Genomic DNA, 26,905 nt, shown 5'->3' with positions numbered 1-26,905 from the left:
TAAAACATTCCCTGCTCTCCTAATTTATTTATGGCATCACTCTTTATGTCTAAATCATGTACCTATTTTCACCTTATTATACTAAATATTAGTTTTTCCTTTTTCTGCCATAGTTTTTTTCTAGTTTTCCCAGAAGTTTTTGTCAAAAAGTGAATTTTTGTCAGTCCCCACTCTGGAAGAGCTCATAGCTAATGAGAGAAATGCAGACACACAATTATATACAAATAGTTTATATAAAGATAAACTGGAGGTAATCAACAGAGGAAAGGCAGTGGCATTAAAAGGGGCTTGGGAAAAGCTTCTGGTAGAAGGTGGGATTTTATTTTAAGAGGCACATTAGTCATTGCCACTCAAACACCTGGATTGAAGACAACAGTCAGTCAGCTTCCTAACCATCAAATAGATGCTGTCTAGGAGAAGGGGGAGGGGGAAAGAAGGGAGAAAAAAATTTGGAACACAAGATTTTGCAAGGGTGAATATTGAAAATTATTTATGCACATGTTTTGAAAATAAAAAACTTTTTAAAAAAAGAAAAGAAATTCAAATAGAGTTGATCAACAATCAACTGGAGATACAAGCCTAGAGCTTGGGAAAGAGATGGGAACTAGATATGTCTTTTAGAGAGTCATTTGCATAAAGATGATACTGTTGTTAAATACGTAAGAGTTTCTGAATCATCTAGCACCAGTGCCCTAACCAGAAGAACCAGTGACCTGCCCAGTAAAGAAATCCCCATCCAGATTCCAGGCACATAGATAGATCTAGAGCTGCAAAACCTCAGATGTCATTTAATCTAAACCTGATTTCTCAGATAAAGAAACTAGTCCCAAGAAGTTAAATTATTTATTATTAGGGAATAGCAGAGTCAAGATTTGAACTCAGATCCACTGACCCCATTTTCTATCATTCTATAGTAACTAGTATCATTTAAGACCCCTTATGTTCAAAGTACTGGAAGCTCCTTGTAATTAACCTGGCGAAGGGACTTAATTCCTTTCTCAAGGTGCATGTGTGTTTTCCAGGGAGATGATTAGAAAGGTAGTATTGTCTGTTCAGCCAGTTAGAGTATAGTTTTTCATGCATACTGTTGTTGCTTAATTGCAATGAAGTAATTATTTATTATATTTTGAAAGAGGCTTTAAAAAAATCCACCCCATAGATGATTCAGACCAATAATTATCTTGGCTCTATTACTGCTGAGTTTCAGGCACAAAGTGTTGAACTTACTGGCTTCAAAGGAGAAAAAGAGACAGGAGCCAGCCAGGGCTGAAGGGCTGCTGTCCAGCGTCTCCCTGCTTAAGGTAAGACTCATTGGAACAACCTGTCACCCTCATTCAGTACATGTCCCTTGCAAGCCCTCACCCCTGGAGACAAATTGCAAATTATGCGTGTGTGTGTGTGTGTGTGTGTGTGTGTGTGTGTGTGTGTGTGTGTAATTTTTCTCCCTATCCCAGAAGCTGCTTAAATAAGAGGCACAGTGAAAACTGTGAACATCTGTAAGACCTACCACCAGTAGGGAAAAAAAAATGTAGAGCTGGCATGTTTATTTCATTAGATTCCCATTGTTAGGATAATGTCGGGGAAGTGGATCAGTATTCCTTACATCTTGTGTAAGTATTCGTGCACCCTTAGACCTATTCCATCTGGTAGAGGAGGATAACAGATTGCCCCTAAAATCCTTTGCCACTCTAGAATTCTGAGATGTTCTTGCTTTAGTGGGGAACAAAATGCCATGTTCAGCTGAAATAAAAAGCTAAGCAATCTCCCACAATTGGCATAGTGGAATCTTAGCCATTGAGGAATTGTGAGTCATATGGTCTAGCTTAAACAAAAAATAAAACTCATCTCTGTCTTATTTGCCTCAATTCTCTAGTTGTGTGGGAATTGGAGGGAAAAACTTAACCTGAATATTCCAATTCATTATGTTATCTGAACCTGATTTTTAAGATCTGGAACTTTATAGAATTATTCACCTGAATAGAATTCCTAGAAATATTCTCCATTTTCAATAATGGGGGGAAAAAGTGGGGTGGAGAGAAGACCTTGATTCAAGTCCTTAACTCTGCCTCCAACTAGTCAAACTAAGCTAATCGACTTTGTGTTTTAATTTCCTTATCTGTAAAGTGAATATCTGTGTTTTGCTTACCTTGATGGGGTTGTTGTAAGAAGCTAATGAGATGGAGGGCTGTGATAGGACTTTGTAAACTGTAAAGTGTGATTGATATATAAAGAATTCTTACTATTGATTATTTAATTTCTCTTGAATTAGACTTCTTAGCAAGATAGAGATTTCTAAATGATAACTTATATAGAGTTGGTAACATCCTTGCTCCTCAGACTTATCTGAACCAAATGATACAGGAGAAAGAGCCATGAGTCTGGAATCAAAGGACTTGGTTTCAAATAGCATTTCTGTTATCTACTACCTTTGTGACTTTGGGAAAGTCACCATATATATCTCAGGGCCTCAGTTTTCTGAGGGGTCACTGGAGTAGATGATCTCTTTTGTCTCATCCAACTCTAATTGTATAATCCCATGATCCTTAAGGTCTATTCCAATTTTAAATGCTGCAATCTATAACATACTCAATGATGTCAGATGACAAACTCAATGGAGATATAAGACTGCAAGAAAAGTACTATACTTGTAAGTATCTGAGTTCAAATCCTAGTTCTGTTTAATCTTGGGGAAGTCCCTATATTACATTAGTAAACATTTCACAAAGTTATTGGACTTCTATACTTTCTTCCAATTCTCACTATGAAAAACAAGAATAATTACCATTTTTTATCACTTGAAGATTTGAAAAATGCTTTACAAATATTGTCTCATTTGATTCACTCAGAAGCCCTGGGAGATAGTGATAATAGTACTATCTCCCTTTTCTCCAATTTTACAGATGGGAAAACTGAGATTGGAAGACAAGTGGCCAAGTGGCAGAGACGGGATTTGAATTTAGTCTTTCCTGAATCCTTGTCTAGTTCTCTCTTTCCCATATTACCTAAGATATTTCTCTTTTCCATATTATCTAAAATACTTCTCCCATGAACAGAACCCAAAAGTTTATTTTTAGGGATATTTTTTACAAAGTTGTATTGTATCTGATAAGTTCAAGTGGACATTTCTTTTTCCTGACTATTGACTTGAATCAGTTAAATATAATTTAAGTTATACTGAAAATACAGAAAATCATAAATTTTAAAAACTCAATTTTGCTTTGGCATATGAGCATGCCTACTATATATTTTGTACCTATGGAGGACAATAGACATTTTGTACTTTTAAGACTTCTAACCTTTGCAAGAGTACCTTCCCTGACACAGAATAACCAACTGGAAGAATTTCAAATTCACATTGGGTTCTTTCTTACAGAGAACCAGCTCTGCCCTTGCTTGTCAGCTAGTTAAATGGTCTGAAATTTTAATAGTCATCTGCTCTTTACATAGAACGGTTCTTTTGCTCCCCTTACTCATTAATTATCACTGTACCCAAACATTTTAACTGAAAGTTATATACAGACTCTCCCTTTAGTCCCTAGTAATTTCCTGTGCTCATAAATTTCCAAGAGAAAAACATCCTCCTTGGCTTCAGATTTTCATTCTTAGAACAACTTCTAACTGACACATTTAAAGAATTCTGGGAAAATTCCTACTGTCATTTTGAATATGGGAAAGACAGCTTTTTTAAAAACACGAAATGAATCTGAAAATTCTTGCCATGCCCATCAAACTCAAATGTATTTGACTTCAAAAATTAAAAAAAAAAATCTTCAGTCAACTCTTAATTTTAAGCTGGACTATAACCTTTTTTGGATCAGGAGCCTTGTCCATGGAGTTGAATGAAGCCTGCAGGCCTCTTCTCAGAATCATACTTTTAAATAATTAAAAGAAATGTTAAATTTCAGTGAGAGATTAATGAAAATAAAGATATCATTTTTTTCCATATGAGTCTACAGACATTCCCCCTGAAATCTACCCACATGTGGTTCATAGACTCCATATTAAGATTCCCTGACTTTTAAGCTTACCCTTGTGTACAATATCACACATTCTCTGAATTAAAATGAAAGGCCTAGCATAGAAGAGAAATTTTGCAAACACTGGAAATGTAAGCAGGGAATATATGTGTGACTTGACTTTCCTGTTTCACTGTGGACAAAGAAAAATTTGCATAATGTATTCATTTTTCCCATTTACAGTCTCCTAGTTAGTTAAAACAAAAAGACTTTAGAGAGCCTGTAGACAAACCCCTTCATTTTTATGGATGGGGAAACTGGGACACAGAAAGAGGAAAAGATTTGTTCTAGGTAAACTAGTAACATTGCGATAAAATCAGGACTAGATCCGTCAGATCCACCAAGATCCAGGTTAATGTTCTTTACTCAGCACAATTTCTCTTCTTCCCTTTCTTTTTGTTTATATATGATCCCCTTTAAGTTTCTCTTCCTTTCTTTTCCTCCTTTCAGAATAGCTCAGACAAAATTGTCTTCTTCTTTCCCTCCTTCTCTACTTAGTATTTATTCTCTTTGTGTATGTGTGTGTGTATGTGTATTTGTATGTGTGAGATTTCTGCATATGAGAATGGATTGCCTATATCTCATAAGAGGAATTACTAAATGCTTGCTGATTGGTAGAGTCTTTTTTGTTTCTACAGAAATGTCTGACACTGAATTCATTACATGTAAGGGTTAAAAAACCTCTAGGAACAAGGAATGAAGTTCAAGGCACTTGGGAGAACCTGAGGGATGAGAGGTACAGAGGTGCAGACAAATTCTATGTGGAGGTAGGGCATAGCTCCAAGAAGTGTTGTCTGACAGCAGGTCTCCCTCCTTAGTGCTTTCAAAGCCTAGCATGCCTCCCTCCCTCTTCTCGGGCCAATCCCATTATGCCAGGTTCCTAGAGGATCCTCAGGGATATGTGCTACCTAAGAATAAAGCTCTCTTTTGCTTCACTTCTACCTCCTGGTGGTCTGTCTCTATTTATCCAGATTGGTCACCGAAGATGGGTAAGTGTGGCCTAGCTGTGCTGTTGACAACAGGCAGCTCTAAGGAGAGCTACAAGGTTAAGGTAGCATTAAGGGACGCTACAAGTGGAGCCCGAACAGGGACAATCTGGGCTAGGACCTCACCATGTAGCAGGCCTACAGGTGGGAAGAGAGACAGAACTCTGCTCTAGTGAGTAGAAAGTTAGGAAATGGGACAAATTATTGTGAGGGTCCCAGAGCAGGAGGGGCCAGGAAAAAAAGCTTTTAGAATAGTAAAGTAAGCAGGATTGGAAATGGATCTTTAAAAATGGGAGGTAGTAGGTAGTCAGATGGCTTCCTATGATAAGGAAACACTGGAAGCCATCTCGGAATAGCATCACCTCATTTATCACTTTTAAGAAGTGCATGCCACAATCCATTAAAAGTAGATAATGAGGTGCTTATGGAAGAGCTTCTCATTCATCAACATGAGCATACTTGGTCTTATTAATAAAAGAGGGGGCGATGTGAGGTTTAAAAACTCTCTAGGAACAAGGAATGCAGTTCAAGGCATGTGGGAGAACTTGAGAGATGAGAGGCATAGTGTGTGTGGCCTAGCTGTGCAGTCAATGGACGGGCAGTTAAGAGTAGCTCTAAGGGGAACTAGAAGGTTAGAGTAGTGTTAAGGGATGTTACAATTACAATCACCTTTTCATCCCAAAACCATTTAAAATGCTTATTTGTAGATTCTTAAAACTAGAACTTTTATAGTTCATCTAGTGAATTGCCATCAGTCCATTTTTATGGACAAGGAAATAGGACAGTGTGTGATTTGCTCAAGATTATTAAGGGACCCAGTCAAATGCAAACTTTAATCTCTTGACTACCAATCCATTTCTCTTCCACTGCCCAATGTTGTCTCAATTTTTCTTAGAGCATTCTCATTTACCCGTGAGTACTTATCCCTCCTCTAACTTCCTCCATCATCCCATTCCCCTTATTGCTTTGATCCATGCATTCCCATCTCATGTCTGATTCCTTCTTCCTCATCTTCCACCCCCATCTATTAGCACTCCTCTCACTATGCTTAGATGCTGCCCTTCCTATCTATAACCACCCAGTGCCAAAGTTGATTCTTTATTGCCTACTGTGGTGATCATGACTTCATTTCTTTTGACCTTAAGGGTCATGCGATTATTTGTTTGTATAGATCATATGACTTGTCAGTCAGGATTCACATTTTCATCTTTTGCATTCAATTGACCTCTTCCAACACCTCACTTCCCTGGAATTCTAGGGATGCCATTTCCAAATATTGTTATTTAGTCTTTCTTTTTATCAAGTTAGCCCAATTCCTCTTCCAGGTCTTCTCTTGAGATATACCCTAAGTCAAGAAGAATGTTTTTAAATCTCTTTTGGGGTCATGGACCTCTTTGACCATATAGTGAAATTAATGAATTCCTTCTCAGAATAATGCTTTTAAATACATAGACTTACAAAGAAAATCAATTCTAGCATAATATATGTATCTAAATTTTAAAAAGGACAAATACAAGTTCATAGATCCCAGGTAAAAACCTCTGACTTACATCATTTTCCCATTTATATTGAAGTCTCTATAGTTTTTAATTGCATTGTTATCATATTTCAGTACCATCTCCCATGTCAATAAATTAATCAATAATCATTTAAAAAGCATTATAGTAGAGAAAGAGCAAATTTCCACCCACAAGCAACTTTACCTGCCTTCCCACTGCCTTTGTGGCTTTATGTTCTAAATATTGATATAGTTTAACTTAAGGAACAAAGTTGTTTTAATTGTATCAAAAAGGCAAATCTGAAAAAAAGAAAAATCAATTATTATGTGCAAATTTGCTAAATTGACAGAACTGATTTTCTCAGATCCAAAAGGTTCATGTCACTTATGGGTCTCGTAAATGTTGCCTTTTAAGAGGTGGGCCTCTGCTATAGTAGGTAGAATATTGTATGTAGAGTCCTAGCTTGGTCATCCCTACCTCCTAACTCTGCATATAATAAATGCTAGGAATCAGCTAGGGAGCACCATGGAAAGGGTATTAGATTTAGAGTCAAGAAGACTTAAGTTCAGATTGGATCTCAGACATTTACCAGATATGTGACCTTGGGCATTTAACCTCTATCATCTTCATTTATAAAATGGAAATAATATTAGTGCCTACTTCCCACAGTTATTAAGAGAATAAAATGAAATGATATTTGTAAACTGCATTGCAAACCTATATAAATGCCAGCTATTATCATCATCATTATTATTATACTCACCTACATTTTGGTACTCATTTCTCTGAAAAAAAAAATCTCCCAATTTTACCTGATCCCAATAAACTCCAATCATAATTGTCAGATTTTTATTACTACTATAGCACCTCTCTGAGTACCAAGCTTCTGGGGTACAAAGACAAAGACAAAGTTTAAAGAGTTCCTATCCTCAAGGAATTTATATTCAATTAGGAAATAGAGTCTTCCCTCCTAACAAAGAAATAGAATTTTTAAAAATATATTGACGTATTGGGAAACATTTGTCTTATTACACTCAGTTAATTCACTATTTCTGTTAAATAAAGAAAGTATGCTCTTTTTTTTAGGCCTATGAAGTTATCATTGGTCAATGCAGTGGTCAGACTTCTAAAACACTGATATTTTCCTTTATGGTATTATGATCACTATGTAAATTATTCTCCTGGTTCTGCTTGTGTTACTTTACATCTGTTCATATAAGCCTTCCCAAGTTCCTGTGTCTACTTCATATCCATTCTTTTTTATAAGGCAATTCTATCCCTTTACATTTATATATCACAGTTTGTTCAGCCATTCCCCAAGTAACAGGCATTCATTTGGTTTAAGTTTGTTATTGTTGCTATTGTTTTTGGGAGCAGCTAGATGGCTCAGAGCACCTGATTTGGAGTTACCTTCATGAGTCCAAATCTAGTCTTCTAGGCTGTGTGATCCTGGGCACTTAACTCTATTTGACTCAGTTTCCTCTTCTGTAAAATGAATTGGAGAAGGAAATGGCCAACCACTTCAGTGTTTTTGCCAGAAAACCTCAAATGGACCACAAAGATTTATCTGTGACTAAAAAAACAACAACTGGGACTTTGACCTCCATGGTATGCCTGATGGTGGAATTAGCTAGGTCTAAATGTCAGAGGAGCTTGGGCTCATAGATCCTCTCAGAGGTCATCTAGTCTAGCTTCCCCATATTACAAGTGAAGAAACTGAAGCCCATTGAGGTTAAATGGTTTGGCCAAGACCATACAAGCAATGAATATTATAGGCAGGATTTGAACCAGGGTCATAGAGTCTAGATTCAATGCACTTTCCATTGTTCTATGTTTTCTCCATTCACTGCCCCACAATGACTGCTTATGTATCTACAGCAATCTATTTCTACCTCAAAAAAACACCTTTTCTCTTTCAGCCTTAAGGCAGCTTTGTCATCTTCCATATCCATGAACTTTTCCATGACTAATCAAAGCAAAGACCTTCCTCTACTCCCTGCCTTTATCTAAATACTCAGCTCCCACGACTTCCTCTTCACTTACCACCCCCAGAAAGTTTTTTGCTTATTAATTTAATGTGTATTTGTTATGTGGCTGTGTAGTAGCATCTCTTGCCTTGGTACGTGTGCCTGCTTTGGTGACATCTGTCATAGGTGGTGAGCGCTCCCTCACCTACCTTATTGTCTAGTTTAATTGGTCCAGCATTTTGCACATACTTTAGTTGCTGATAAAATGAAGATATGATGAAGCAGCTAGGTAGTACAGTGGGTAGAATACCAGAAGTCAGGAGGATATGAGTTCAAAGATTCACATACTTAACTACTCATGTTACTGTGAGCAAATCACTTACCCTCAAGTTGAAGAAAGGAAGAAAGAAATAAAAGGAAGAAAGGGAAAGAAGGGAGGGAAGGAGGAAAAAGGGAAGAAGGGAGGGAGCGAGGGAAGGAGAGAAGGAGGAAGGAAGGGAAGAAAGGAGGAAAGACAGAAGGAAGGGAGAGAGGGAGAAAGAAAGGGAGGGAAAAAAGAAGGGAAGGAGGAAGGAAGGAAGAAAATAAATGGTAGAGTGATGTCAAGGTAGGTTTTCTATAAAATTAACCAATGATTCCTCCAAGTTCTAAAAGGGGACAGTGAAAAGGAAAGAAAAAACATTGAATTTGTAGTTAGGAACTTCAAAACCTTGACCCTGACACTTACTCACTCTGTGACCATGGATAAAAAAACCTTACTTCTCTGCACCATATTTTGAAATGTGTAAAATTAAAGAATTGTATGTTCAGCTCTCTTTCTAACTCGATATTTTAAATTTAGTATGTATTCCCAGTGTGACCTTGATAAAATTATTTACTTGCATTTTGCAATTTTCAGTTAATTTTTTAAAATTCTGAACATAAGCATTTGATAAAACTAATATTTCCATGCATTGTACAACAAGATTGCTCATAAAATTGTGAATCTCCCATTATGTAGAATTTGCTTTTCTTATTAAGTATAAAATTAATTCAACAGAAAATCATTTAATCTCTAACATCTCAGTATCTAACATCTAACACTCAGTATCTTCATTGGTATAAGGAAGGCATTGGTCTGCATCAGTCAAATAAAAGGGGAATCACCACCATACATAAAGATCCCTGCTGGGTATGTTGACTTAGAAAAAAATATATTAACATTATATGTGCTTCAGATTTTTATTTATTTTGTTAATTGTTTTTCAATAACATTTCATTCTGTGTAACAGTACTCTAGAGTATATCAGGGATGGTATTGATACCCCTTGACTACATTATATATATATATAATTTATAAGGTTTCTTCCACTTCTCACTCTTAACTCATCCTTATTAGTATGTCAAGAATAATTAAAATACCCATAGATATTTTTTCCAATTCCCAACATATTTATTAGACCCTTTGTTCCTGAAAACATGGTGCTAGACACCAAAGAAATAAAGTTTAGATACTGATGGAGCATGCATTCTGGTAAAATCAATAATTCATACCTTTAGATTTATTTTTATCTCAAATTACACAAACACACACAAAAAATGGACTTTTCCTTAGATATGGCAGAAGAGAAAATGAATATTTTACTTGAAGCTGAACAGCTTGCTTTTCTTATTAAGGAAAGGAATAAGCATTTATATAGTTCTACTAAGAGTCAGGCACTATGCTAAGCAGTGTTTTTGATGACAAATCTTATCTTATGATTAAGTATTGACTAAGTCCACCTGTAACTTTCAAAGCTGTCTTATTTTTGTTTCTTTCTGATGTTCCTTGTATTCTCTGCACTGCCTAAAATGAACACTGTAAATGATTTCCACTTCTATAGGCCTTTTAAGATGTACTCGATATTTTAAATTTAGTATGTATTCCCAGTGTGACCTTGATAAAATTTTTTAAGATGTACAAAAGTGTTTTCCTCACCAGGTCCTTGGGAAGTAGACAATCCAATTATTATTATGCCCATCTTATATGTGAGAAATTGAAGATTATATAACTTAATAACTACTAATATTGATTAACAGGTCACTCCAGAGAGCAGATGGAGTCGGAGAAAATTCTGATCCTTTGGGGCTGTTTACTCTTGTGGAATCCAGTCATCCAATCAACTCAACTTTATCCTGGGATTAAAGTGAGGATTACTCAGAAAGGCCTGGACTATGGTAAGATTTGAGTTTTTCAGATTTGAGTTTTACTATGGCAAGATTTGAGAATAACCACTTCTCACTCTAGAGTTCTATTAGATTTGTGGAGTACATTTCTTTTAAGATAGTCAGATAACATGTGTAAACTAGATCAATGGCCAATAATCATAGATGAAGAAAATTTTGATTCAAGCTTGTCCTTTCACCTTCTTCATAGCTGAGTGGCAGAGGGATTAAAGGGTCAATCCTAACCCTCATGCAGAAATCAGTTGATAATTAATGTGTTTTATAAAAAGCCTTCCTTCCCTGATCCCCCTAGCCAGAGTGAGATCTTTATTATAGTCCTTGAACATCTCCAAGTAGAGGTTGCATAATCTCTCATCAAGTGTGTTATACATAGAAGGAATTACTTTTTGTCAATGAATTGGACTAAATAGCTCCTGAAATCTTTAACTATCAAGTTCTATGACTGTGATGTAGCTGGTGGGGAAATCCCTGGGTTCAGTCGGAAGAGGGATAGGTGAAAGGTAGGGAAAAGCAGATATAAAGCTAAATGTTAAATTCTGCATCTCAAATTCTGTGATTCTAACAATTTATTCACTGAGAATACGTGATATATTCATTCTATGTCAATCCCATCCCCTCTAGTTACTTAATTATCCATTTCTCCTCTCAAGGGTTTGCAAGCCTGATCTAAGATTTCTCTGGGGCAAGCATGCCTTGAGAATGGTTTTGAAGAATATTTACCGATGTGCTGCCATGTGGAAATCTGAAATATTCTTATGCCAGGATCATGGCCTAGAAACTTCTAAACTTTATCAATCCATTTGTTTCCCACTTCAGGTATACAGGCTGGCATGGAAGCAATTGAGCTAATAGTGAAGAAAAATGGTATTCCTGATTTCAAAGGCTCTGAAACTCTTGAATTTTTAAAGGTTGACTATGTTGACTATAATTTTTCAAAGTAAGTAAAAGAAAGGAACATTCTCTCCATTCTTATTTTTCCCCTTTTCCCTTCTAATATAAGTTCCTTGAGGACAGGAATTGTTCATTTTTTCATTAGTATCCCCATGGCTTAGCATTATATCTTGCAAATAGTAAGCACTTAATAATTGCTTGGTGAATGAATGAATGAGTTATTAAACAAAAGTCTAGCATTACAACTTAGTTTAGGATTTTATTTCATTTTATTTTTCAACAGCTATTTTACTTTTCCAAATATACCTAAAGATAATTTTCAACATTCATTTTTAAAGCTTTTTATTTTCAAAATATATGTATAATTTTCAACATTCATCCTTGCAAAATCTTGTGTTCCAATTTTTTTCTCCCTTCCTTCTCCCCATCCCCTCCCTTAGATGGTAAGTAACCCAATATATCATTATTCATTTTTGTAAGATTGAGTTCCAAATTTTTTTCTCCCTCTTCATGAAAACAAGCAATCTGATATAGGTTATACATGTACAATTGTCTTAAACATATTTTCATGTCAAGTTGTATAAGCAAAATCAGACCAAAAGGAAAAAATCATATGAAAGAAAAAGCAAAAAAAAAAGTGAAAACACTATTCTTTCATCCACATTTAATGAGTCTCCACAGTTCTCTCTTTGAATGGCTATGGCATTTTCCATTCCAAATCTATAGGGTCTAGAATTCCATCTTAAAAATAGTAAGCACTTCATAAATTCATTCATAAATGAATGAATGAATTGTAAAAAGATAGTGTGTGAAATTAACTTTTCAAAAACCCAATTTCTTATCACAAGAAAGGAAAATATGACCTAGTGTTTAGAAGCATAGAGAAGATAACTTTGGGTATGAGAGTGAGTCATTTCATTTTTAATTTAACATGATAGAAAACAGAAGGAGGATCATGGTCATGAAAACATGCTAATTGGTCATCAGAGATAGAGAGCTAGAAATAATTTCAGAAATCCTCTATGCCTTAGCTTCTTAAACCTTTTCTACTTGAGACCCCTTTCCCCCCCAAGCAACTTTTATTTGACCCTAGGCCTATCAATATATAAAATAGGTATACAAATCAAACATTTAGAGATAAAGTCATACAGAAATTTATTTTAAAACAATTTTTGGCATACTTAAAATTTTATCATTTTTTAAAGATGAAAGTAAATTTGCATATTAATGAGATGGTTTGCTTGTTTACTTTTACATAAAAAATTAAATTTCAGCAGAATATTTGATATCGAAGGATACAAAGCATTTAGAAACCTTTTAATTTTGTCAAGTTTTTCATGACCTCCATATTCAGTTATATGACCCCTCATGGAGTCGAGACCCACAGTTTAAGAAATTTTGATCTAGTCCACACAAAACGATGGCAGAAAGTTGGGAGAAGAAGGTGTCCACCCAGGGAGATAACATAGAAAGTTTATGATAGCCTGATTCCTAGTAAAACATGACAAAAAAGGTGAGCTATCTAAGCCAGAGGGAGCTAAGCATAAAGTCTTAGCTCCCACTATAGGAGAAATTATCTGTCAGTGAAACCTTGGAAGGGAGATTAGTGCTGTGGGGGGCTTGGGCCTAGACTACTTCCTCAGTCTTTTAACCATCATAGTTAAACAAGAATAATACAAAAATCATACACAAAGTCTGGATGTTAATATTTAGTCTTTTGTATTTGTGTCACTTAGTATAGTGCACAGTATATAGTATATACTTAAAAAAGGCATTTCCATTCATTCACTTACATAGTCGTCCTGTTCAGTCATATGACTCCAGATCGCCATTGGGAGTTTTCTTGGAAAGATACTGAAGTGGGTTGTCATTTTCTTCTTCAGCTCATTTTACAGATGAGGAAACTGAAACAGAGTTCAGTGACTTGCCCAGGATCACACACCTATTAAGCATCAGAGGGTCACCATATTTAAACTCAGTACTTCCTCACTCCAGGCCTGGTGCTCGATCCACTCACATCACTTAGCTGTCCAATTTACAAACTACAGGGGTTCTTAACTATTCTTGTATTATGGACTCTTTTGGTAAACCTTTGGACTCCTTCTAAGAATGGTGTTTTTAGATGAATATGTAAGATTACAAAGTAAATCAATTATATTGAAATTTAGTAATCACAATATTATCTTTTTTAAAGTTTATGGACCTCTGATCTATAAACTGTATAATTCTTAGTACCTTTTCCTCCTTTTCTATCATGCAAAAATGGAAGAGGCACTCACAAGAAGTATTTAAATATTTTCCATCATTCATGGATGCCACAGCCAAAGAGTTCATGCCTCTTACCTGCTCTTGCCTCTTGATGGTCCATTTATTGGTGATGAACTCCACCATCATTGGCTGAGCTGATACTTGGATAGTAGAGCCAATCTTTTGCCCAGACTATATTCTGCCCAACCTTGATAATACCAGTCAGAGAGCAAATTCTGCTGCCAGATCATTCTTTTCTTTGCCATAAATAAGCATTAGAGTTGGACCCCTGCACAGCCTGCCTCCACGATAGCATTTAATTTTGAAAATGTCAAAATCCATGTGAAATATGCTTCCATGTCTTCCTAGCTTTATCTCTTTTAGTCCAGAAAGATCCTCTCTGGGAAATCTTCTCATCTTCTAACAGTTTATATCTTGGATAAAATGACTCAAACCTGTCATTAAAAAACAAAACAAAACAAAACAAAACAATCCATGGATGTAGTGTAGTGACTAATTATGTTCTAATGAAGAGTTGTCTCCTCTAATTCACTTTCTTATCAGGGAGAAGACTCTCACATGCAGATAAGCTTCAAACAAGAGTATAAAGGTGGCTTGGAACCTAGAAATTACCTGGAAAGAATGTGTTATAATGGAAAGAATATGAGCCTGGGAATCAAAAGGGAGAAGGGGAAGGGAACAAACATTTATTAAGTGACTGATGTGTGTGCTGTACTAAGCGCTTTATAAATATTACATAAAACCCTATATTGTTCAATCTTTCAATCATGTCCAACTCTTTGTAACCCCATGAACTATATTGGCTGTGAAGTTTTCTTGACAAAGATGCTGGATTGGTTTATCATTTCCTTCTCCAGTAGATTAATTCAAACAGAGATTAAGTGATTTGTTAAATTGAGGAAACTGAGGCAGACAGAGATTAAGGAACTTGCCCAGCTTGAATGTATCTGAGGATAGATTCTTGACTACAGACTTACCACTCTATCCAAAGAGTCATCTTATTTGTCACAGCCATGCAAGATAATATCTTGGAGGGAAAGGAACTGACAATCAGAGGAAATTGGGATAAGTACCATTGAAAGTGGTATATTTAGCTTTGAAAAGAAGTATGGATTGTTTTTATTTATTAAGTTAATTTATTTAGTATTATTAGTAATTTAATTATTTGGTAATTTAAAATTAATGAGTGATAAATTTGAGCCAAAACATTTGAGGCTCATTCAAATTCTCTAGAAGGAAATATCACGTTAATGCCTCTGTTTCTTTTTTTAGCATAAAAATGAGTACCTTCTCATTTCCAAATATTTCATTAACTCCTGTGTCTGGAGTTGGAGTTAAAGTATTAAGCAATCACGGTTCAACAAACATCAGCATGGGATGGGAAATATCATCTCCACTTTTGTAAGTATTGCCAAAACATGAGAGATTCTCCCAGAACAAATGGGAAGCTTAGACTCCAAAAGGGGATTGAAGCCATCAGACTAAGACCACCTTGTTTCATAGAACAGAGACCTACAGGTGAAAGGTTATTTAATCCAAAACTGGATTAGAATCCCAGAGTTACTACTAAAACAATAAGCTAAATTCTATTCAACCCTGACTTAACTGCTAAAATTTGCACACTACTAAATAAATGGATATTTTAGTTAGTGAGAAATTAATTCTCATTTCAACTAATGAGAAATTATCATTGAAAAGGGCCATCATAGGCAAACTATGCATCCCTAGAAACCCCTGCTACCAATATTGGTCGACCCTAGAAGTCCAAGATCTGTTGGTCTTTTTCAGTGTAATATTTGGGGAAAGGAGCTGGATTTGGGGATCAGGGAACATAGATTCTGAATATTGGTCCACTGCTAACAAATTAGCTGTGTGCCTTGAGATCTCTGAGGCTCAAGTTTTTGGTCTATAAAATGGGTATAATAGAATAGAATGTTCCAAAAGTCATAGTGTAGTTTTAAGCTTAAAACTGACTTTGGGACCCTCTATGCCCTTAGCAACTAGCTCACTGGGAAGTTGTAAGGCAATCACTTATATTTCCAGTCATGATATTGGGTAAGTCAATTAACATAATGGAACTCAGAGTCCTCATTTGTAAAGTGAATAATGATGGCAGTTTGGTATAGTGTGAAGTGCACAGGATTTGGAACCAAGCTGAGCTATCCACAGCAAAAATTTTTGATCTTTGATTTGATCTTTGAGCTAGAATTCTCTTTACTAGCCTATAGTGGTCTCACAGAAACAAAGGAAGGAAGAAAGGAAGAAAGAGAAGAAAAAAAGGAAAGAAAGGAGAGAAAGAAAGAGATAGAAAGGAAGGAAGGAAGGAAGGAAGGAAGGAAGGAAGGAAGGAAGGAAGGAAGGAAGGAAGGAAGGAAGGAAGGAAGCAAGGAAGGAAGGAAGGAAGGAAGGAAGGAAGGAAGGAAGGAAGGAAGGAAGGAAGGAAGCAAGGAAGGAAGGAAGGAAGGAAGAAAGGAAGAAGGAAGGAAGAAAGAAAGGAAAAAGGAAGGAAGGAAGGAAGGAAGCAAGGAAGGAAGGAAGGAAGGAAGGAAGGAAGGAAGCAAGGAAGGAAGGAAGGAAGGAAGGAAGGAAGGAAGAAAGGAAGAAGGAAGGAAGAAAGAAAGGAAAAAGGAAGGAAGGAAGGAAGGAAGGAAGGAGGGAAGGAAGGAAGGAAGGAAGGAAGAAAGGAAGAAGGAAGGAAGGAAGGAAGGAAGGAAGGAAGGAAGGAAGGAAGGAAGGAAGGAAGGAAGGAAGGAAGGAAGGAAGGAAGGAAGGAAGGAAGGAAGGAAGGAAGGAAGGAAGAAAGGAAGAAGGAAGGAAGGAAGGAAGGAAGGAAGGAAGGAAGGAAGGAAGGAAGGAAGGAAGGAAGGAAGGAAGGAAGGAAGGAAGGAAGGAAGGAAGGAGGGAGGAAGAGAAAGTATAGAATTTGCAGTGAGAAGACACCTGGGTTTGAATGCCCTATGTATTACTACCTGTGTGACCTTGAGCACAGTGCCTGATCCATTGTAAGCACTTAATTGTTTATTAAATTGAATTATTGAATTGGATTTATCCTGTCTGTACCCCAGTTCCTCATCTGTAAAAATGATTGAAGTAGCAAGAATTCTTAACCTGGAATCTAACTATTTCAATATATTTGGTTACCTTTGTAACCCAGTATACCCTTTTTATTCATTTGATTAAAATACCCTTTTAATAATTTAATTACTAATGAATTTCAAATTATTTAAAACATTTCATTATAATACCCTTTCATTTTATGTATTCAAAACATTATTCGGATTTAGGCTTCAGCAGACTGACTGACAGAGGGTTCTATGATACATAAAGGGGTCAAGAACCCCTGGATTGAATGATCTCAGAACTCTTCCAGTCATTGATCCTTTGCTCATAAGAAGTGGGAACCAGCTTATCCTGAAATGTCGACCTTTGAGCCAATGAAGTGAAAGACTAGCTGTGACTTCCCACCTGGGAGGGTTGGCTCCCAATCCACAAAGTAATGGAGCCTCTTCACTGGGGCAACAGCAGGCACTGGCTTCAAAGGCTGCTGATCTGGGCAGGTCTGCCTGTTTCAGGGCTGGGCAGAACCAGATTTACCTGCACATCCCTCCCGTGCCCGAGGCCAGACGAGCCCAGTGAGAGCACTGTCCAGGGAGTTCAGCTCTGAACCTGGTTTCCGATTCTGCCTTTGATGTTTACAGTTTGGGCCTCCTACTTTGTCCTTGGCCAAACCATTGCTCCCCTGCTGTCATCCTCCCTAAAATGAGTGGGATAGGTGCCTTGACATGGGTCTGGAAGACCAAGGTTCAAATAGCAACAGGGATATAAGTTGTGTGAATCCCTGGGGGAAATCACTTAATTTCTCTGTGATTCAGTATCCTCATCTGATTGGTCCCTCAAAGCAGATCCTATAATATGAGACAGAATAAAAATGTATGTGTATGTGCACATATGTATATATTACTATTTGTATCTATCCACATGTATACGTGTGTGTATAAATTTATAAATGTATATACACCTACATTTATTAATCATGGAACATTTATATAACTATATATGCTATATATATATATATTACTATATATGCTCTATATGTATATATGTATATGTATGTGTATGCATATGTTGTATATATACATATAGAAAGAACATTTGCTGTGCTAAGCATTTTACAAATATTATCTCAGACAGGATTCATAGATAACTCTATTGCAAACTTAAAGCCGTCCTAGAGATAAGAGAGAAACTATAATTGTTAGAACCTAAAAACGGACATGGTGTTGATTCAAACAGTATGGTACAGTAGGTAGGACCATGAGCATAACAGCTCAGGCCCCAACTCTGTCATCTTGCTACCAGACCCTGGACAATAATTTAGCCTTTGGAGACCCCATTTTCTTATTTGTAAAAATTACCCTTGCTACTACTTGTTTTCAAGGTTGTTGTGAGCACAAAATGAAAACAACGATAATTAGGAAAAATCCCAGAGAGAAAGGAGGGAATAAATATTCATCGAGCACCTAGTATGTGCCAAGCGCTCTACCAAGTGCTTTATAATTATTATCTCAATTTGATCAGATAAACAGGACAGCTTCGGCCGTTACTTGTTGACTTTATTATATACTTAAAAGGAAAAGCAAGCTTTATGTAATAATTATACTTTTATGTATAAACCTTACCTTCTGTTCTACAATGTGTGTGTGTGTGTGTGTCTGTGTGTGTGTGTGTGTGTGTGTGTGTGTGTGTGTGTGTGTGTGTGTGTGTATGGAAGTGCTCATTTTATCTGGTATTGCTAAAAGAAAAAAGATAGAAACAAAGGAAAAATATATGCAAAATGCTTTTTAAATTGTAAAACACTATGCAAATGAGAAATGTTATTGTTTAAGCCCTCTTGGGAGAACTAATCATTTACATATATCTTAAATATATGAAATCAAGAGGACCTTGTGAGTTACCCTTTAAAAATATTCCTAATGACACAGCCTGCCCTGCTGAGCAAGGTCTTATGCTAAAGGATCAATCAGGACACTCAATATTTCAGAAATAATGATCCACCTTGATGAGAAATGGGAGAAAAAAGATTCTTTTTTCAATTGTCAGAGTCCTGAATTTGGTAATTCCTCAGTGTTTCTCTCAAAAACTTTCAGCTGCTTCCCTGTAGCTGTGATAAAATATAAACTGCTCAGTCGGACATTTAAAGCCCTCCGGCCACCTTTCAGTCCTTATTTTATCATTAGATCATAGATTTAGGGGGCAGCTAGATGACATAGTGAATAGAGCACTGGCCTTGGAGTCAGGGAGGACCTGAGTTTGAATTTGACCTCAGACACTTCCTAGGTGTGTGACCCTGGGCAAGTCACTTAACCTCAGTTGCCCAGCAAAAATAAAAAATAAAATTTAAAAAAGAACTTTAATGGAGGTCATGTGATCCAGAGAAAACTAAGCCCCACAATAGCCAAAATCATAGAATTAGAATAGGGGAGACCTTAGAAATTATATAGTCTAACGCCCTTAGTTTATAGATGAGGAAATTGATTTTGGAAAAAGGTGATATGTTGTAAATGATTCTCAATAAGTGTTCATTCATAACAAAGATAATCCTTGCTTTGCCTTAAAAGATCGCAGGATTGTAGTTTGAGATCTAGAAGGAACCTTGACGACCCATCCCCTCAAATTACAGATGAGTAAACTGAGGTCCAGAGAGATTAAGTGATTTATTACAGAAATATAGCATCCAGAGCTGGAAGGGTGCTCACAGTCCAGCTGAGGGCCTGGAAAGTTATGTGAGTTGACCACAATGGCGGGTAATAAGCATCACAAGTGGGGGATTTGTACCTAGGACTTTTCTCTCAGCACTCTCTCACTCCTTTTCCTGAGGCAGTCCTCAGTTATAAAATGGGAAAAAAAGTACTGTCTTTACCAACCTCCCAGGACTGCTGTGAGAACAGTGCTTTGTAAATTCAGAAGTGCTTTAAAATTGTGAGCTATGGTTATGACTGTCATTCATAATTCAGTAGCACCCGCCATGGGCCTTTGTTCTAAGTCTATGCTTTTGTCTCCATGAGCAGCAAAGATGAAGGAGGAGCTGCTCTGTTTCTAGCTGAGATATTTTTCTTGGGTCTCGTTAACCTGTCTCGGAGTGACACAGGCCACCCAAGCATGAAGTTAGAAGATTGCTATGTTCGAATTGGGCTTGCCCGCATCTCATTTTCAGGAGAGCTCAGGTGAGTAAAAGACTCTAGATAGGGAACAGCTAGGCTGGGGATGTTTCCAAACACTGATCAGGGATTTTCTTAGACTATATAAACACTATTTTTTCCTCTTTTCCTTTAGTGTCCTATATAACTCTTTTGCTGAGCCAATGGAGAAACCTATTTTGAAGACCTTGAATAAAAAGGTAAGTCTCTGAAGACTCCAGGGGTAACAGTGGTCAGATGCCCGTGGTCTGAACTTTTTTAATACCTTGAGACGTATAATTTCATCAGCTCAGGGCTATTGTTATAATTGAGATTCATTTTTAAATAATATTTTCCCAATTACATGTAAAGACATTTTTAAATATTCAGTTTTTAAAATTTTGAGTTCCAAATTCTTTCCCTCCCTCTTCTCCCTTCCATTCCCCAAATCAACAATTTTATACAGATTGTACCTGTGAGATCTTGTAAAACATTTCCATATTAGCCATGTTGTGAAAGAAAATACAGGCCAAAAAAACAAAAATAAAAATGCACACATAAATTAAAGTGACCAATAGTCTGCTTCCACCTGCATTCAAACTCTTAGCAATTCTTTCTCTAGAAGTGGAGAGCATCGTTCATCATAAATCCTTCAGAATTGTCTTAGATCATCATATTGATGAAAATAGCTAAGTCCATTCACAGTTAATCAACCCTCCATATCGCTATAACTATGTACGATGTTCTGGTTCTGCTCACGTCACTTTACATCAGTTCACATAAGCCTTTTCAGGTTTTACTGAGCACATTCTTCTCATTTCTTAGAGCACAATAATATTCCATTATAATTATATACCACAATATCTTCAACATAAAGAAGATCGAATTCACTTCCAGTTGATCAATGATGGACAGAAACAGCTTCACCCAGAGAAGGAACACTGGGAATTGAGTGTAAACTGTTTGCGCTATTGTGTTTCTACACAGGTTATACCTTTGGAATCCAATTCTTACCGTGCAACAAGAAATTTGGTTTTATACACATATATTGTATCTAGGTTATACTATAACACACTAAATATGTATGGGATTGCCTGTCATCTAGGGGAGGGAGTAGAGGGAGGGAGAGGAAAATTTGGAAAAATGAATACAAGAGATAATGTAAAAAAAAATTACCCATGTACTGTCAAAAAAATTATAATTATAAAATTAATTTTAAAATTTTAAAAAAATTATATACTACAGCATGTTCAGCATCAGTGGAGAAGCATCACTGGTTCTTGGCCTATAATTTATACTATGACAGGTACTTTTTTTATTCCTGAGAGAAAACAAGGAACATCTCAATTTACCTCTGACCTCTACAGAAATTTCTTCTTGGTTTGCAATAACATAATTAACGATGTTTTTATTCTTTGTTTTTTTATCTAGCTATGTCCAATTATCACGGATCAGTTAGAAAGTATAAATGCCAATATTAGTTCTCTGGATGGTGAGTCTTTTGAGTCTCTTCCATATAATATTTCTGTTTAAAAATCTTAAACTTTAAAGAAGTAAATAAATGTGGCCTGGGCTAAGAGGAATTTAACTGGAGGAAATGTTGAAAATGGATACCCATTTTAATGATCTAGTTAAGCAACTCCTATGTGATTTATTATAGACTTAAAGAACTTCCAGGGGCATTCTTTGGGAGATTAAGGGACCTGTCTATGGTCATATAGTCAGTATCTTCTTTATAAACTTCCTCCTTTTCCTCCTCTGTTTCCTCTTCCTTCTCTATATTTTCCCATCTCAATTTTCAATCTGTGGTGATTTGGGTACACTATGCCAAAGTCATTCACTTTATTCTTTCAGATATAGGTTGGATAACTGCAGTTCCTTCCAACTCTTACATTTTGTGACTCTGTGATCCAGCCCCACATTGCTACCATGAATACAATGTCTTTAATACCCACTATAGACATGGGGCCTTCTCTCTTCCTTCAGTACTTTCCCAAATGAGTTCATCTGCACATTGCTGGAAAATCAAAGTTGGACTTCAGTGGGTTAAAGGTAGAACTGAAAGTTAAAATCTTTTAAATCTCAGTTCCACTTTAGCCACTATTAATTATATGTAACACCTCCCAAGTCGCTTCATCTCTTATTGCCGCCCCCCTTCATCTGTGGAATCTATTGATTTGAAAAATCTGTTTTTGAAAAATATGCTCTTTATAAATGACTGTCCACTGAGGTCTCGGGGACTTTACTCTAACACTTTCCACTTGACTGATCACCCAGGGAGAACAGAGATCCCTGGCATTCAAAAAGTTCATTTATTAAAACAATAATAATAGAAAGCATCTTTCATTTCACCAAGATATGGTTGCCTGCCTGCCAGCCTCTAGCCTTGGCTCCAGTCAAACATGAAATCAAAGAAAAGCAAATGCTGTAACTTTATATGGCCCTGACTAACAATGACATCTATAGCAACCAAGTAGGGAAGAATTAGTCATATCACAGAGAAAATGCCATAGATAGGGGAGAGATTTCTCTTCCAAGCCCCCAAAGGGAGCATATAGACTTAGACCATGATGTGCTTGCCTTGTTTCAGAAAGTGGAACAGAACTAGCCCAGAATTTCCAAGGAATGTTCCCTTATATTTCTGAAAATGTCAATGGAGATAACAGATGTGACTCAGGAGCGAGTCAGTGGTCACAGAGAACTCCTCTAGCTTCTTGTTCATATCATGATTGTATTCTCCCTGTCTCTCCATTTCAGTCTGTCTCTCTTCTCTACGTCTTAATCTTTTCCCCATCTCTCTCTCTCTCCCTCCATCTCTCTCGACCTCTTTCTGTCTGTCTGTCTCTGTCTCTCTATTTCTCTATTTCTCTGTCTCTCTGGCTCTCTCCCTCTCTCTCCCCTCCTTCTTTCTTTCTCTCTCCCTTTCCCTCTTTTTCATCCTTTCTCTTTCTGTCTATTTCTCCATCTGTCTCTCTCTCCCTTTTTCCTTTCTCTGTCTCTCTGTCTCTGTCTCTGTCTTTCCTTTCCCCCCCATTTCTATTTATGTGTTCTCTCCCCTCTCTTGACTATCTTTCTGCCTGTCTCTCTCCTTCCCAACCCAGTCCTTTTCAATCTCTGTCTCTGTCTCTTTCTGTCTTTCTCTCTGTCTTCTCTCCCTCTTCCCCTTCCCCCTCTCACTTTTTTTCTCTCTCTGTCTCTCTCACTTTTTTTCTCTCTTTCCCCACTCTTGTTTTTCTGTCCATTTCTGTCTCTGTATCTCTTTCTCCTCTCTCCTAACTCTCTCCTTTCTTTTTATCTATTCGTCTCTCTTGTCTCTTCTCTCTCCTCCCTCTCCTTCTCTCCTCTTTCCTTCCTCTATCTTCTTTCTCCTTTCTTTCTCTGTCTCTGTTATATCTCCTTTCTCCCTTCATCCATCTTCTTTTTGTCTTGCCCATCTTTTTCCTGTCTTCTTTTTTCCTACCTTCCTTCCTTCTTCTCTCTCTCCCTCTTTTCTCTCTCTCTCTCTCTCTCTCTCTCTCTCTCTCTCTCTCTCTCTCTCTCTCTCTCTCTCTCTCCTCTTTCTCTCCTTCTTGTTCTCTCTCTCTCTCTCTCTCTCTCTCTCTCTCTCTCTCTCTGTTTCTCCCTATGTCTTCCCTCCTGTGTCTCTTTTTCTCTCTCCTCCCCCCTCTCTGTGTCTCTGTACTGTCTCTGTTTCTGTCTGTCTCTGTCTTCTGTTTTATAGTGCTTTGTTTGCCCTCCTGGCTATGCAAAATTTCTGGAGAGGTACAACTTTTATATTCCAGTGTGCCTTTTGTAATAAGGGTCTTTTCTCTGTCTCTCATTTAGTTGTAACCAAGTTTGGTGAAGATATTCTGCTAGATTATTCCCTTTTGGATTCCCCAGAAATCACCCAGTCATCCATTGACCTGAATTTGAAGGTAATTTTGTCATTGCCAATGTCACCATCATCATCTTGATCATCAATAAGAGTACTTTGAGGAGGGGCAGCTAGGAGGTGAAGTGGATAGAGTACTAGCCTTGAAGTCAGGAGGACCTGAGTCCAAATCTGGCCTCAGACACTTAATACTTCCTAGCTGTGTGACTCTGGGCAAGTCACTTAACCCCAATTGCCTAAGGGGGGGGGGGAAGTACTTTAAAAGTGAGCACATTCTTGGTCGATGGCGTTGATTTTCAGCAGAATGAGATGTTATCAATAGATCTTTTTATTGATTCCTCTGTACATTCAGAATCTCCATGGACACCAGCAACTGGAAGTTCAGAAAAACCCTCGTAGAGGATGTGGCACTTGAGCTCACTTGTAGGGGAAGGGGAATCCTTTTTCTCTCAACCTAGAGCTAAAAGTTAACTCAGAACCAACTAGTCCAAACTTTTATATTTATAGATCAATCCCTCAATGCTTACTACATGAGAGACACAGAAGAGGAAACTGAGACCCTAGAGATATTATTAAGTGATTTTCTAAGCCAGAGGTATCCAATAGCAGTGACCTCATTGCAGTGACCCCAAGTGTGGCCCAAACCAGATTAAAATGTCATGGAAATTACCAGAGAAAAGAATTGAGGGTCATTTTTACACCTCCAAGAAGCTTCAGAGAAAGACTTTAGAGCAGAATAGCTTGATTTCATTTTCCACAAATCCTTCATGATTCTTTCCCTTAAAGACCCTGGAGTTGAGTAGCAATTGCTTCTGAATTCAAAACATACCAGCACAATTCAGAACTAGCAATGATTTAATGAGATGGACATGAGAGTCCATCCATTCTGGGCTAGGAGACAGCATAATTGACTGTATTTAGTGGAGCTAAGAAAATTAATTAATGATAACAGTGTCCCCATGTTGACATTTCCATTCACAATGTGCTGATATAATGATTTAACTGATGTCTGCTATCCCTAAGGAAGTCCGGTCAGAAACCAGAATAGTACTCTGGGACATCGCCAGTCATCTTGACTGTCTTGCCAATGAATTTCCATGACTCAGGAAGAGAGGGAGAGGCTGAGGACTTTGTTTCAGCCCTGCCTCATTGAAATCCAATTCAATTCATCATGCCGTGATGTCATTGGTTCTCTTTTAAAATAAAGAATGAAGAAGAAGCAGATTTCATTAATTATGGCAGTTATTCATTCTTTTTCTAGAGTCTAATTATCACTGCCTAAAAAATATCGTTCCTGGCCAAATAGTGGCTTGGGTTGTTTCACTCTTACCTTCCCCATCCCCCAACTCTCCACACTCAATTTTACCAAATTTCTACAGTATTTCTTCTATTAACTTCTTTGCACTCCTAGCTCACTAGTTGCCATATTCTAAGGAAGAAAAGATATGACATAATAAAAAAGTGCTTAACCTAGAATACTTATTAACTTATTGTCTGGACAAGTCATGTAACCTCCCTGAATCTCAGTTTGTCCATAGGTAAAGTGGAAATATTGGTATCTACTTTAGAAGCTTTTGGTTGGCTCAGGCACTTATTAGCTCTCACTTTTCTCATCTATAAAATGGGACTAATAATAACACCTCCCTCTCAGATTGTTGTGAGGATCAAATGAAATAAATTATGTACAGTGTTTGTAAACCTTAAATGGTAACTATTATTGTTTTCATTGTGGATTTTACTAAAACTATGATTTCATCAATGGAGGGAGCTACTTTAAAAGCGAATTTGCAGCTTGTGGTCATAGAATTATTGGGGGCACTAAAAGGTTAAGGGATTTGCCCAGCGTCACATAGCCTATATGGAACTGAAGCCCAGGTTTTCTGGTCTTTAAGACTACGACTCTATCCACTACAAAACCCTGCCCCCAGGATCTAATGATATAATGTATGTAAAGTGCTTTACAGATTTTAAAGTAAGATATATATATATATGTATTTCTAAAATATACATATACTTATATATGTATATATATATATATATGTGTGTGTGTGTATACATATATAGAGATATATTAGTAATTGCTCTGATGACTTGGTTTTTCACAAAATATATTGATTTTTCTTCTTTCTCCCTATAGGGCACATTCTACCCAGTGGGAAATCTTACCGACCCTCCCTTCCAGCCTGTTCCATTCACCCTCCCAGACCGCAGTGATTCCATGCTTTATATTGGAATCTCGGAGTATTTCCTTAAGTCGGCATCCTTCACTTATTTCATAACTGGAGCTTTCAATGTCACCCTGACCACAAAAGAGGTGAGAGGGAATGTGTTTATCTTGGGTTTCAGTTCACTACTTAAGTCACTTCCTGGGACCTTATATTCTGTACTAAGTACCAGGACAGGGCCCACTCTTGAGAAGCCATCATCCCATCTCCATCAAGTGGTCTCCCCAGTTGCTAGAGCCTTCCCACTAAATGTTACTTTCCATCTGCTCTATATTTGTCATATTGGGAGAATATTTGTGTTTGTGTGTCTACATTTATGCATATGTTTGGATTTGTATATGGAAAAAGAAGCTCAGGTCTGAGGTCAGGAAGACTCATCTTCCTGAGTTCAAATCTGGCCTCAGGCACTGATTACTGTGTGATCTTGGACAAATCACTTAATCCCACCTAGATAAAGAAATGACAAACCGCTCTAGTATCTCTGCCAAGAAAACCCCAAATGGGGGGCAGCTAGATGGTTCAGTGAATAGACCATCGGTCCTGGAGGCAGGAGGACCTGAATTCAAATCCAGCTTCAGACACTTAACTCTCACTAGCTGTGTGACTCTGGGCAAGTAACTTAATCTGATTGCCACTCCAAAAAGAAAGAAAGAAAGAAAGAAAGAAAGAAAGAAAGAAAGAAAGAAAGAAAGAAAGAAAGAAAGAAAGAAAGAAAGAAAGAAAGAAAGAAAGAAAGAAAGAAAGAAAGAAAGAAAGAAAGAAAGAAAGAAAGAAAGAAAGAAAGAAAGAAAGAAAGAA

The 26,905-nt window shown here is 37.1% G+C and overlaps 1 protein-coding gene across 1 annotated transcript in view; it reads left to right on the top strand.

Moving 5' to 3' along the window:
• Positions 1–1,165: 1,165 nt before the first annotated feature.
• Positions 1,166–26,905, top strand: part of BPIFC (BPI fold containing family C) — a 41,235-nt gene continuing 15,495 nt past the window's right edge. The window contains exons 1-9 of the mRNA XM_074271510.1: positions 1,166–1,301; positions 10,527–10,664; positions 11,490–11,610; positions 15,105–15,233; positions 19,901–20,056; positions 20,166–20,229; positions 21,440–21,500; positions 23,834–23,925; positions 26,020–26,196. Coding sequence (XP_074127611.1) covers positions 10,544–10,664; positions 11,490–11,610; positions 15,105–15,233; positions 19,901–20,056; positions 20,166–20,229; positions 21,440–21,500; positions 23,834–23,925; positions 26,020–26,196 — 921 coding nt within the window. The 5' untranslated portion in view covers positions 1,166–1,301; positions 10,527–10,543. The remainder of the gene's footprint in view (positions 1,302–10,526; positions 10,665–11,489; positions 11,611–15,104; positions 15,234–19,900; positions 20,057–20,165; positions 20,230–21,439; positions 21,501–23,833; positions 23,926–26,019; positions 26,197–26,905) is intronic.

This window comes from Sminthopsis crassicaudata, chromosome 5, assembly GCF_048593235.1.
Source record: "Sminthopsis crassicaudata isolate SCR6 chromosome 5, ASM4859323v1, whole genome shotgun sequence".
NCBI classification, from domain to species: Eukaryota; Metazoa; Chordata; class Mammalia; order Dasyuromorphia; family Dasyuridae; genus Sminthopsis; species Sminthopsis crassicaudata.
Note: the sequence above shows the minus strand (reverse complement) of the source record. Positions and strands in the feature narration are given on the sequence as shown.